The sequence below is a fragment of the Osmerus mordax genome, chromosome 21 (genome assembly GCF_038355195.1).
Source record: "Osmerus mordax isolate fOsmMor3 chromosome 21, fOsmMor3.pri, whole genome shotgun sequence".
Taxonomy (NCBI): domain Eukaryota; kingdom Metazoa; phylum Chordata; class Actinopteri; order Osmeriformes; family Osmeridae; genus Osmerus; species Osmerus mordax.
Window position 1 is genome coordinate 948,437 of NC_090070.1, and position 13,859 is coordinate 962,295.

The 13,859-nt window shown below is 43.8% G+C and overlaps 1 protein-coding gene across 3 annotated transcripts in view; it reads right to left on the reverse strand.

The window, feature by feature from the left end:
* The window catches only part of LOC136965156 (zinc finger protein 436-like), a 62,205-nt gene that overhangs the window by 43,122 nt on the left and 5,224 nt on the right, over positions 1-13,859 (reverse strand). For all 3 annotated transcript variants that reach the window (XM_067259194.1, XM_067259193.1, XM_067259195.1), the window contains exons 2-4: positions 7,670-8,069; positions 7,069-7,127; positions 6,717-6,833 (exon numbers count right to left, since the gene is read on the reverse strand). In XM_067259194.1, coding sequence (XP_067115295.1) covers positions 6,717-6,833; positions 7,069-7,127; positions 7,670-7,960 — 467 coding nt within the window. In that variant the 5' untranslated portion in view covers positions 7,961-8,069. The remainder of the gene's footprint in view (positions 1-6,716; positions 6,834-7,068; positions 7,128-7,669; positions 8,070-13,859) is intronic.

Here is a 13,859-nt window from a genome sequence, read left to right on the forward strand (position 1 = left end):
TTTGCTAGCAGCCTGCTTTAGACACTGCAGCACTCCTCCACCCAGGATGTTAAGACCTCAACATTAAAGGGGACAACTGGACTGGTAGGTTGTGGTCCTGTCTCTCATTGATCAAACACAACAGGAGGTCAAAGGGTTTGATGTGCCTGATGGTGGTCTAGTGGCTAACCATAGATAAATAAAGAGAAGACCAACACCACATGTTAATGACATAATATTAAATAACAGCTCCCACTCAAGATTCAAGATGTTATTATTTGTCACATACATGATTATACATGGTACAATATGCAGTGAACTGTGTTTGTGTACCTGCAACCACTTAAATAAATAAAAAGGATACTAAGAGAGACATACCATTCTAAGAGAGACATAAATGGATATTAAAATATAAATAAATAAAATAGAATAAAATAGCACACAGCAGTATGTCAACGCTTTAAGTTGAGCAGACGGATGGCCTGAAGGAAGAAACTCCTCCTCATCCTCTCCATATTGGCTCTCAGGCAGCGGAACCTCCAGGCTGACGGCAGCAGGGAGAAGAGTGAGTATCCAGGGTGGTTGGGCTGTTTTAGGATCTTCTCAGCTCTCAACCTGCATCTTTTCTGGTAGATGTCCTGCAGGTCGGAGAGGGTGGTTCTGATGGCCCGCTCGGCTGAACGGACCACCCTTTTCAGGGCTGAGAAGTCCTGCTTGGTGCAGCTGCCCATCCAGGTAGTGATACTCCCACTCAAGATGCTCTTGATGGTGCAGGTGTAAAAGTTCCTGAGCACCTTGAGTGAGAGCTTAAAGTCTCTCAAGCGTCTGAGGTGGAAGAGACGCTGTTTCCTCCTGAAGTCCACAATCAGTTCTTTGGTTTTTGCGACGTTCAGCAGGAGGTTATTCTCCCGACACCAGCTCTCCAGGTGAAGGATCTCTATCCTGTAGGCTTCTTCGTTCCTGTTGGAGATCAACCCCACAACTGCTGTGTCGTTGGCAAACTGGATGATGGTGTTGTTTACAGATGTTGACACACAGTCATGGGTGTACAGCGAGTAGAGCAGAGGGCTCAGCACACAGCCTTGAGGGGATCCGGTGTTGAGGGTGAGAGGGGATGATGTGTGGGTGCCCATGCGGACAACTTCTTGTCTGCCGGTTAGGAAGCTGTGAACCCACCTACACAGGTGGGAGTTCAAACCAAGGTCGCACAGCTTAGTGACCAGCCTGGAGGGGACTATGCTGTTGAAAGCTGAGCTGTAATTAATGAACAGTACTCTCACATAGTTCCCTTTCCCAATGTCCTCATGGGAGAGTGGTTTGTGGAGAATGAAGTCTATTGCATCGTCTGTAGATCTGTCTGGGCGGTATGCAAATTGCAGCGGATCCAGGGTGACAGGTAGGGAGGACGTGATGAAAGTTTTGACCTGTTTCTCAAAACATTTCATCACCACAGATGTGAGGTCAATGGGGCGGTAGTCATTCAGGTTACTGGGTCTAGCTTTTTTTGGGACAGGGACCACAACAGACTTTTTAAAGTAGGTGGGAATCACACATTGAGAGAGGGAGAGGTTGAATATTAATGTAAACACAGGAGCTAACTGTGCAGCGCGTGCCCACTAATGCCATCAGTCCCTGCTGCCTTCCTAGTGTTTACACTTCTACCGTATTTTACGGTAAATAAGCCGCATCGTGTTATCTAAACTATAGACCATAGCATTACACATATCAAAACAGAACGAACACAACAATAGAACTCCAAACAATGCTTATTTAACTAAGCTAATGCCCTTAACTTAGTAGCTTTTCAGCTTGCCGCAGGGCATTCTGGGTACCAAGAGCAATGCACGGGTATAGGCGATCTTACAGCATTGTGTAACACACTTCGGTTGTGGATAGTATGTCCAGAAATAAATCCAAGTCACTCATTTAGTGGCATAATCCATTGTTATGTCTACAAAATTATTTAGATATATTATAAGTTTAGCTAGCTTGCAAATCCTGAGGATAGCCTACTGTAGCAGACCTTTCTATGTGACAACGGACAAGGGTGTTTTGTCCCTCGGGAGTTGCCTTAGGCTTGATGCTGAAAGCATTACGTGAAATGGCAATGTCAAGAAGAGCAGTGGTAAAATACAAGGCATGAAAAGAGACCGCGTCCGTGTCTTATTGTCCACACTATCATATACATTTATATCTAAAACAAACTTACAAAGAGCTTGGTTAGACTACCAAAGTTGAATTAGTAATGTTGTTAGAGATGCTAGCGTTATTTTGCTTGCTAGCCTATAACATTTCACTGGGTTTGCAGCTGTTTGATTAACTGAAATTATTATGAAATGTTATGTTCTATTTGCCATTTGCCTACTTTAGCAAGTCACTGTATTTCGAAGCCCTGATAGTGTAACTGAGAAAACAGTAAATAATTCCTCTTTCAAGTAATAAGCCCCCGTTCAAGTGTTGAGCATAAAATTACCTGCACGGTCAGTAGAGATCTTGAGAGAAGCCACTTTTTTGTTCTAAAACCAGACTATAAACCGCTTCGAAATATAAGCCGCACAAGAAAACTGTAAAATCGGAGTACAAGCCGCAGCTTATTTTCCGTAAAATACGGTAAACATCTTTCTCACATCCTGTTCTGCCACATTGAGCGTCTCCTCATCTCCGGCCGGGAGTACAGTTTTCTTGTCGGCTATCCGATTCGAAGCATGCAAAGTAGGGATGGGCGATACCAATCATTTTCTTTCCGATCCGATACCAAGTACTTTCAAGACCAGTAGCCGCTGCATAAACCCAAACACAGCTCTGGAACTGGCTAATATTCTACCCGTTGCACTAGAAGTCCTTGACGTCCCAAATAAATCATTAAATACTAAAACGAGGGATCTGAATTTGGTTCTTCAGCTATCCCTAGACTCTGTTGCCCCTCTCAAACCAAGGAAAAGAAAGGACAAGAAACTGGCTCCATGGTATTCAGAGGAAACCCGCACTCTTAAGAGGTCCACTAGAAAACTAGAACATAAGTGGCGTACCACTAAATTGGAGGTTTTCCGCCTGGCCTGGAAGGACAGCCTAATGGAGTACAAGCATGTCCTCATCAGGTCCAGATCGGATTATTTCTCTAGGTTGATTAGTAAGAACAAACACAACACTAAGTTCCTATTTGATACTGTTGCAAGTCTCACTAAGAAAAGTACACTCTGTGTTAGTTCAGATTTCTCTCCCAATGATTTCTTAGATTTCTTTGACCAAAAAATCTATGCAATAAGGGACAAACTACAGACTAGTCCTGGAGGAGTGGCCATCAACACTGAACTTTCCCCTATACCAAGCATGCTGCATGTTGAGGCTCTCACTCACTTTAACCCTATTTCTATGGAAGCGTTCATCAAGCTGATAGACTCCTCGAAACCCACTAGCTGCCTTCTCGATCCCCTCCCTGCTAAACTCTGTAGGGAACTTCTCCCTATTATTGGACCACCCATGCTTAGTATTATTAATGAATCTATTGTAATTGGCCAAGTCCCCATCGATTTCAAACAAGCTATTATTAAGCCCCTTCTAAAAAAAACAAACCTGGATCCAGGTTGTCTTAGCAACTACAGGCCAATTTCAAATTTGCCATTTCTCTCCAAACTTTTAGAGAAGGCTGTGGCACAACAGCTCACTGAGCACCTCTCCTCAAATCAGCTTTATGAACCTCTCCAGTCTGGATTTCGTCTCCACCACAGCACTGAAACTGCATTAGCCAGGGTAGTCAATTATCTACTGTTAGCCTCTGACGCGGGTTCTATCTCTGTCCTGGTTCTTTTAGACCTAAGTGCAGCTTTTGACACGGTGGATCATGAGATTCTCTTGGAACGTATGGAGAACTATGTTGGGATTTCTGGTACGTCACTTCAGTGGTTTAGATCGTATCTATCTGATAGATCACAATATGTCCACTATGATGGCTGCTCATCCAGGAGCTCCACTGTAAAATACGGAGTACCACAGGGTTCAGTTCTAGGCCCTCTGTTATTCTCTCTCTATATGCTGCCTTTAGGAAACATAATTAGAAGCTCTGGGGTAGATTTTCACTGTTATGCAGATGATACTCAGCTATATATGTCTATAAAGTCTGGAGAATTTCCACATGCTATGGAAAAATGTGTTTCTAGGTTGAGAGCTTGGATGACTGCAAATTTCCTTCTTCTAAATTCGGATAAAACCGAGGTTCAAATTTTTGGTCCTAAAAAATATAGAAATAATTTTCCCAATCTGACCTTAGACCTAGACGGCGTCAAAGTCTCTCAAAGCCAGCTAGTAAAAAATTTTGGAGTCACAATGGACCCAGACCTTTCGTTTGAGTACCATATTAAGCAAATTACCAGAACTGCATTTTTCCATCTACGTAATATTGCCAAAATACGAATATTTCTCTCAAAGGATGATGCCGAAAAACTAATACATGCATTTGTTACGTCCCAATTGGACTATTGCAATGTGTTGTTCTCTGGCCTCCCAATTACCCACCTAAAAAATGTACAGCGGGTGCAAAATGCTGCTGCTAGACTATTGACCAGATCAAGAAAGTTTGATCACATAACATCTACTCTTATCTCTCTACACTGGCTCCCTATCCAAGCCAGAGCTGACTTCAAAGTTCTACTACTAACATACAAATCTCTGCATGGATTGGCACCACTGTACCTCTCCGGTCTCCTTGCACCCTATTGCCCCGCAAGGACACTTAGATCTCAAGATGCCGGCTATCTGGTGGTTCCCAAAGTTAAGAAAAAAACAGCTGGAGGTAGGGCGTTCTCATATAGAGCACCTCTTCTCTGGAACAAATTACCCTTCTCAATTAAGGAGTCTGATACTGTTTCGACATTTAAAATTAGGTTAAAAACGTTATTGTTTAGTCAATTCTACGACTGTTAAAGGTAAGTATGTTACTAGTTGGAGGCAATGGGGGACGGGTTGCTTCCATCCTTATTCTATAAGTATAACTTATTTTAGAGTTCTCTTCCCCTGGAACAGATTTCATGTTCCAAATGGGGGGGGCTGTCGCTGTCTTGGTGTGTGGGGTTGCATCAAATTCCCCTTTTTTGCTCTGTTAAATTGCTGCACCAGTCCACACTTGACCGGTGGGGATCTCATTCTATTATGACTGTAACTGTTATCTGCTCCTGGCATCCTCTAATCCCTGCTCTCCTCTCTCTGTCCCCCCCCCCACACATCCCTTGTGGTGTGGGGGGTTTGAGTTGTCAGCACCTGCCTGGTCGTCGGTCAGCCAACGCTGGACCTGGTCGCGAGTCTCCCGGTCCTGTCCTACATCTATAAAGTTGAACAATGGATTTTGGTGTTTTAAAAACCCACCGACACAGTATGACTGTGTTTAGCCTGTGTTCTGCTCCTCTCTCTCACCAACCGTCTCTGGAGGAGGGGATCCCTCTCTGAATTGCTCCTCCCAAGGTTTCTTCCATTTTTCTCCTGTTGAGTTTTTTGGGAGTTTTTCCTTGTCTTCCTTGAGGGTTTAGGTTGGTTGAGGGGCAGTTCTATGGGCATATGTGAAGCCCTCTGTGACATGCTTGCGTGTAAAAAGGGCTATACAAATAAATTTGATTTGATTTATCGTCGATATCAAAACCGATACCGATACTTCTATGAAAATCTTTTATTTGAGTAATTTTATAATGCATTCTGAAAGCCATCATTATTAATATTAAATAAACCGCAACAGGCATTACGTGTCTGTGTTGCCTCCTCTGCTCGCGTCAGCTGTACTTCGTTGTGCTCTTTAGGGTAACTTTTAGATGCTTGTCATGTTTGTGGTATTGCCACAATGGCGTATTGTTGTTTGACAAATGTCACATAAAGCCTCATCGTTGTTAACTGGAGTGAAATAACTCCAGATTATGCTTCTTTTTCTTTCAGTCATGACCGCAGCAATGCACTCGAATCTGCGCTGAGTGTGCTTTCACTGAGTGAGAGTGAGTGCGCTGCCGCTGATGAACTCATGATAAGCACAGACACAGCGGAAGAAAAAATAGTTCCCATTGACTTTCTTATTTAAGTACATTTCTATACTATGCGGCCTGCAACTATTATAAAAATATTCTAAAATCACTTGTTTAAAAGAAATCCCAGGTAGGATCGATATTTCAAATTGAGAATCGATCCTTTTGATACAATGCCAGTATCGAAAATATCGATACTTTAGGATCGATCTGCCCATCCCTAGTGCAAATAAGTTGTTTAATTCATCCGCCAGAGAAGCGTCGGCCCTCACTGCGGGTGTGTGTGTGTCGCTTTGTAGTCTGTGATGGTGCGTAGTCCCTGCCACAGTCCCCTGGAATTGCTTCCTTGCATCTGTAACTCCAGTTTCTTGCCTCTTTAACCGCACTACGGATGGTATAGGAGGCTGCCCTGTATTCATCCATGTTTCCGGTTGCAGGTCACTGTGTTGCTCAACCACATGTTCTGGCAGTCAGCAGCTCTAACCTTGAGTTTTAGTAGGGATGTGATGAGGGATACTTTAGTATCTACAGTCAGCAGCTCTAACCCTGTGTTTTAGTAGAGATGTGATGAGGGATACTTTAGTATCTACAGTCAGCAGCTCTAACCCTGTGTTTTAGTAGAGATGTGATGAGGGATACTTTAGTATCTACAGTCAGCAGCTCTAACCCTGTGTTTTAGTAGAGACAGTCAGCAGCTCTAACCCTGTTTTAGGTTAACCAGCAGAGGTCAGTACATACCCTTTCTCATTAGAAGGCCCTCCTCCAGCACTGAAGTCTATGGGTCGATCTATATACCTGTCACTCTTCATGGACACACAGCTGGGTACAGATGAGGCTGGTCTCTGCAGTCTGATCCTGTCAACAAGCACAGCCAGGCTATGAGTTCTAACCTTCATTTAGAAGATTTAAAAGATGTCACCTGATGATCCTGGTTTTAATGACTACTTCAGATATTTGTCACCGTAAAAATACCAGCACACACCCTTCCTTATTAGAAGCATAACAGTTCTGACTAATGATGATGTCATAATATCACTGCTGAGCTCTGAGATGGAGAACAGTCATGAACAGTTATGGATTCTCATCTTACCTCTTAGCTTTGGTGTCCATGTCATGTTTCCCAGAGAGACTCATTTTAGAGACAGCCCTCTGAAACACAGTAACGATTCATAAATAAATAATAATAATAATAGGGAGACAGGGGCAAGTTGTCACAGGATCAAGTTGTAATACTGCTGTCAAACTGAGGTTTGGTACCAAAAGTTCAGAGAATTATTTATATTTGTGATCAGAGGCTATCTACATTAGATGCAGCAGTCTAGAGTCATGAAAACACTCAATCACAATTTTAAATATTTTAGGATTACCTAACAATGCATTTTAAAAGCAAACACAAGTGCATATTAAGTGACTTGGATTAAACCTCAGAGTCACATGTTGACACTGTGTCAGGTGTTACCCACTGTCATTGTACACATGCTCCCTGTGTTGTTTCAGGGAGGATCTGTACAGCAAGTTTCAGGACAGTGTCTCATCCTTTAAAACTGTTCAATGTCCACGGCTGTAACACATCATTCTGCACACCACATTTATAAACTAATGATGCTTCTAAATCTATGTGAATGAGTGTTCACCGTCCCCCCATGTTGTTCTACATTCAGTACGACCCTGTTCACCACACTGAAACCCACCTGTGGTGTCTTGTGTTGTCGTCTTGTCTCAGGGACTCTGGTGGTCTCTGGTCTGGGGGGGTCAGCATGGTCTGGTGGGAACCTGCTGGGAAGTTCCCTGACACACTTGGCAGGGACGTAGAAGGGCTTAGTCCTCTCATCCTTGCAGACGAGCCACCAGCTGTCGCTGGTCTTTTCCAGGAGGAGGTAATGTTCATTGGGTTTGATGGAGATGATGCTGCCAGTTCTGTCTGTGCACAGGTACTCCACCTCCACCAGAACCACACCTTTGCTGCGCCTCTGAAAGCTCATTGCTACAACTACAACCCTGTGGCCACGCCCACTCCAAGGGAGGGGGGCTGACCTACAGGAGCAGGCTGGGAAGGGTGAGGGGCGTGGTTCAGACTCAAGAGCAGTCTTCCTAGGGAGGGAAAAGAAAACATTGGTTAACTGTACATATTAAAACACACTAACACACAGGCATTTAGACACTATCGCAGGGACCGTGAAAGAAGGGCAAAAAGTTGCTGCAGCTTTTATCTAATGCAAGCCCTAGCAGCTCCTCAGCTTGAAGGAAAGGCCCTGATTGATCTTGGTTGTACTTGGATTGTTCTGGTCATTCTATTCCATGAACTTCATTTTAATATCCAAAGTTTTTTCACAATATTTTTGGGGATACTGGGTTAGGGTCTTGTTGAAACCATTTAATGTATGAGAAAATGTTTCACTGACACTTCCTGTATAGACTATGACACTTTCCAGAAATATGATCTGTCCCTCAGAAATATAATCATGCTCAACCCTGTGCTGTAACTTGGGATATTTCTTACAATGATACTTCACGCAAATGAAACATTCAGCAGTGTACCTCAAAAGGCATGATAGAGCAACACACACACAGTATCTAAGCTTTTTTACCCATTTCTACATTCCAGTCCTGTGCTGCTACAGACTTCTGTAGAAACCATGTCATGTATGACATGGTCTCTCTTGGAAGTCGCTTTGGATAAAAGCGTCTGCTAAACGAATACATGTAAATGTAAATGTATGAGGAAATGCAGTTGTGTTTCACTTGATGCTCCCAGTAGAAATTATGAGTGTTAGGTGGAGTTGAGGGCCGCATGATGACTTATAAGACTGATGGGTAATTACGACATGATCTAAACTAATTATTTTAAGAAGTAAAAAAAGCCAGTCTGATGTACAATCAACCATAATCATTCCAGAAACATGACTTCTCATCCTCTCACATGATTATCACTGTACTGTGTTCTATACTGTAACTCTGGATGTTTGTCCTCCCTCACCTGCAGCCTACATCCCCTGCCCTGCCAGAACCCTCCTCTCTCTGCCCTGTCTCTGATCACCTTCCCTGCCAGAACCCTCCTCTCTCTGCCCTGTCTCTGATCACCTGCCCTGCCAGAACCCTCCTCTCTCTGCCCTGTCTCTGATCACCTGCCCTGCCAGAACCCTCCTCTCTCTGCCCTGTCTCTGATCACCTGCCCTGCCAGAACCCTCCTCTCTCTGCCCTGTCTCTGATCACCTTCCCTGCCAGAACCCTCCTCTCTCTGCCCTGTCTCTGATCACCTGCCCTGCAAGAACCCTCCTCTCTCTGCCCTGTCTCTGATCACCTGCCCTGCCAGAACCCTCCTCTCTCTGCCCTGTCTCTGATCACCTGCCCTGCCAGAACCCTCCTCTCTCTGCCCTGTCTCTGATCAGGGTCTTTCTCATGCTCAGGATACTCTTGCACAGTGCAAATGAAACATTCACCAATGCACAGAGGAACACATGGAACAGGTTTAAACTAGATGGTGTATTGAATGAAGGTTTATGTCATCATTTTGTCATGGGCTAGATAGCCATCTCTTTGACCCATAATCAAAAGCTGTTAGCACTAGCTCCCCAGTCCATAGAGAACCAAAGTAGTCTTAAAGATCCTGTAAAGCAAATTCCATGTATTGCTTGTCAGTACATTATATATGTGTGAAATGAGTTCCTAAAAGCATGTGCAAAGCGCGAAAGCTTTGTCGCACTGAAATGTGGAGTTAGACTGTAGAACAGTTTCTCTTCCGTTTTCAGATCAGGTTTTAATGGGCGGAGCCAAAACATTACCTATCCTATCTATGTCATTTTGACCCATCTACGTCAGATCACTGAATGGTTCCTCCTGCTGTACTGTTAATGTAGCCTACATCAGCTAGCTAGCTAGCTTCAGGATGTCTCCCACCAGTGGCCACCACCCGCAACTGCATCTTCCCTGGATGCAAGAACTTCAGCTGCGCTGCAACGCTATTTAGTTTCCCTATTGATGAGGAAAAGAAAAATAGGCGGATTGATTTTGTGAAGAGCCACGCTGATGGAGAGCTTCGGATAAACTCCAACAGCCGCCTCTGCAGTGACCATTTCACGGCGGATAGTTTTAACATGGACCAGAGACAGAAGGGGTTCTAGGACACACGGCTTCTCTTGCAGCGCGGAGCCGTACCGAGCATCGCCCTCCCGGCCGTTCCTCCTCCGGTCGCACCTGGACCATCCACCGCCGCCAGCAGTTCATCACTCAGTTCTGTGTGCTTGTTATAATTATACTAGATAACTTTTCCAGAGGCATCTCTGCTATGAGTTAGTGCAAACCTCTAACTTGATATTAGGCTACTCGGTGTAGAATGATGGTATTTTGGTGAAATGGTAGCTAATGTGCTAGAAGTAGTTGGAGAGCTCACTGTCTGCTGTCTCTGGTGTCCATTTTTACTCCTGTGTTACAGCTCAGGGGAACATTTCATTTATATGCATCTGTATGTTTCACTCATTGAACAAATAAATTCTAATTCTATACTGTTTTGTTCGGCTTGACGTAGCGTCCATTATCTGGGTCGTAGGTAGGCAGCGAGGGGCGGAGCTTCAGTATCAAGCAGAGAAGAGTGCTGATTTTCTCACGATTTCAAAGCCTAATTTAACATACTTGTCGGTGTTTTTTTGCATTCAAATTTGGATGGGTAGTTAATAACATATTCTTCTGTGGTGTGGTGAACTGAAAACTCGTTTTCAATTCCACTTTACAGGATCTTTAATAGGATATATACATTTGATATGTTAATTTTTAACCCTTGATTACACATGTACAGTGTTGTTGTCAAAGGTCACAGCCTATCTCCTTCCCTTACCACTGTCAACTGATAACACAGTACTCTTCCTGTTGATGTACACAGGTGGGAGGTCCTTAACCACTGTAGTCCTTAACACACGTTAGCCTCTGATCACATTTACAAACACACTAGACATGAAATAATGGTATACTGTACAGCCTAGGATCTATGCTGTTAAACAAACACATGTCCAGTATTTGAAAGGATAAGACAACATACCAGAGTTATGGATGCTAATTGGGTGTGCTTTGCCTTCGGCAAGGGCACAACCTTTGTTCTCTAACATATATATTTCTATGATTCTCTATATAGTCTCAGTCAATATTTGGACTACATAGACAACCTAGGTGTCATAAGTTTCATATTGGTAGCGATTGAGTTGCTTGTATTTGTATTTACCCTCCGTTGCACGGTTTAGGCTCAAGTTAAGTTTTTGTGGCGAAAAGTGAAGCTAACGGTGGCTAATTTGCTAGCCACAGTCACTGACGTTACTAACGTCACGAAAACACGCGTGACTACCTGTAGCAGAACATTCGTTTCGCAGTCAACATTTTTATTTTAATACAAACTCAATACAAGTGCAATTTGCTGTTGTCTTTGGTGATATGATGGTGATATGTATAGTCAAAATACAAAGAAAATAAGGCAGTACCATTGCCCAAACTATTTCAATTGTAGTACAAATTCTGGTATGCATGGTCTTCCAACAGATTTTTAGTTCAAAACTGAAAACAGAACGATAACATTACTCATTAATGTGAGGGGGCACTCAGGCCCAGTGTCTGTGCCTCTGCTGGGAAGGGGTAAGGGGGCACTTAAGCCTGGGCTGCCTCCCTGCTGATCCTTTTAACAGTGATTCCTCTAGCATCTATCCTTTCCTGCAAGGACCACACCAAACAAGATGCTAACAAACAAAAACTAGACATTTAGATATATTTATATCAACCCACACTTTACTAACTGATGAATGAAATCCATAACTACTCACCAAAGATGTTCTAGTTCTTATATTTCACACTCCTCCTAGCTGCTTCCATGAGTTTCCTATTAGACAGGAACCTGTGGTACATCTCTGTGCATCCCTCTGAAAGGTTGATGCAGACCTGGAGCTCTGCCTTGACTGAGTCTATCTCTAGACGATTCCTTTCATTTCTCCATGCTGTGGTCATCATTGAGAAAACTCTCTCTGTGTGCACATTACTGCATGCGATTGAGAATATGTAGGCACTAATGATCCTCAGATTCTTTAGAGGGACATCAGACTGAGTAAAGAGTTTTAAGTACCTCTCCTCACTGCTCAGATTCTCGAACTCTGCAGAGCCACTGAGAATCTTTTCAACAAAGCCATATTCTTCATATAGTCCATCCATGTCAATATCTGACAACTTACAGGCCTGTACTGCTTCAGAGAATTTCTCAAAGGGGACTGTACCTTTTAGACTCAATTGACCCATTTGGCTGTGAAAGCTATGTTCAGAGAAGTCATATCTGTCACTGAGGTACTTCATGGCCCTTTCATAGACATTGGGAGTCAGGTGGCTGAGCGGTTAGGGAGTCGGGCTAGTAATCTGAAGGTTACCGGTTCGATTCCCGGCTCAGCCAATGACGTTGTGTCCTTGGGCAAGGCACTTCACCCTACTTGCCTCGGGGGAATGTCCCTGTACCACTGTAAATCGCTCTGGATAAGAGCGTCTGCTAAATGACTAAAATGTAAAATAGACAACAGTAAAGTCAGCCTTACATTTCTTGGCTACATCTGGAGTAAGCTCTTTGAGCTTGTTGTTGACAGTGAAGCCAAAAAACGTGTCCCTCTGTCTTCTCTCAAGCTGGCCTTTCAGATCACACATGAGCTGGTAATCTGAGGTGATGCAAAAAGCTTTTGCTTCCAGTGTCTCGATACAGTCAGTGAATAGCTTCAAAACATGACTGAGGAAGAAAAAGTGAATCTCATGCACATCACAGGCATGTTCCTCGCCAAAACATGCCCATAGCACTTTGGGACATTCATCCTCTCCTAAACTCCTGAAGTAACTGGTGAGAGGTTCCCAGTATTTTGCTATTCTGTCAACTGCTGGAAGTAATGACAACCACCTTGTCCACAACATGTCGCAAAAGATTGCAGTTATTGTGAAGTCGAGCAACAGATTTTGCACTCCTTTCTCAAAATTAAAATATCTCAGGAGTATTGGAAAGCACTTAGTTGCACCCTTGTTCGATGCATCACTCGCTATCGAAAAATGCAGACGGTTTTCTTTTATGTAATCCACGTGTGTGTGTACGGAGTATGGGGCTAATACATTTTCACACAATGCTTGTGCTTTGGTTCTGCCTAGGGTCACACCTTTAGCTACCACAGTCTTCATAAATAAGTTTCTCAACTTTTGCGCTGCAGTCTAAACTCCTATAAGAGTGGTGATGTTTTACAGTATGAAATAATTTCGTCAGCTCAGCAGCGGTCGTTTTATCATCCGCTGTTGTTTTCGGAGCAAAAAACGATGTCAACGAAGAGTGCCCGGCAGAACTAGTGTTATCTTTGTGCCTTTCTGTAGTGGCATGCCGCTCTACAGCCCCTTTCCCCTTACTACTCACGTCTATGTCAATATGACAGAGTTGACAGAAGGCATGGAATTGGTCTTTGCTGCTCTTACTGACAAAGGGGAGTTCTGAACTCCACGTATGGTTGAAGGAGGTCTTTCTCTTCGGCATCTGAAAGCCTACTGAATAATTGGCAGTCTGAAGCCCGCGCGAGTGCTAAATTGCGACGGTGGGCAGGAAGGGTCAAAAAGGAGGACAAAAAGGCGAAAAGACGGACACGCAACAGCGGTCCGGACAAAAGGCTGGAAAACCGGACTATTCGGCCGAAATCCGGACGTCTGGTCACCCTAGAAACGCCACAAGCAAAGAGGCCAGGGTGATAACTATTTACTCATTTTACTTTGTGATGTGAAACACAATTGTGAAATGTAATGTACAATATTAGCTGATATTATTAAGGAAGTAGGCCGTACCGCCGCTCCCATAACGCGCACTACGCGCTGTGCGTAGGGCACCAAGTCCTGAGAGGGGAA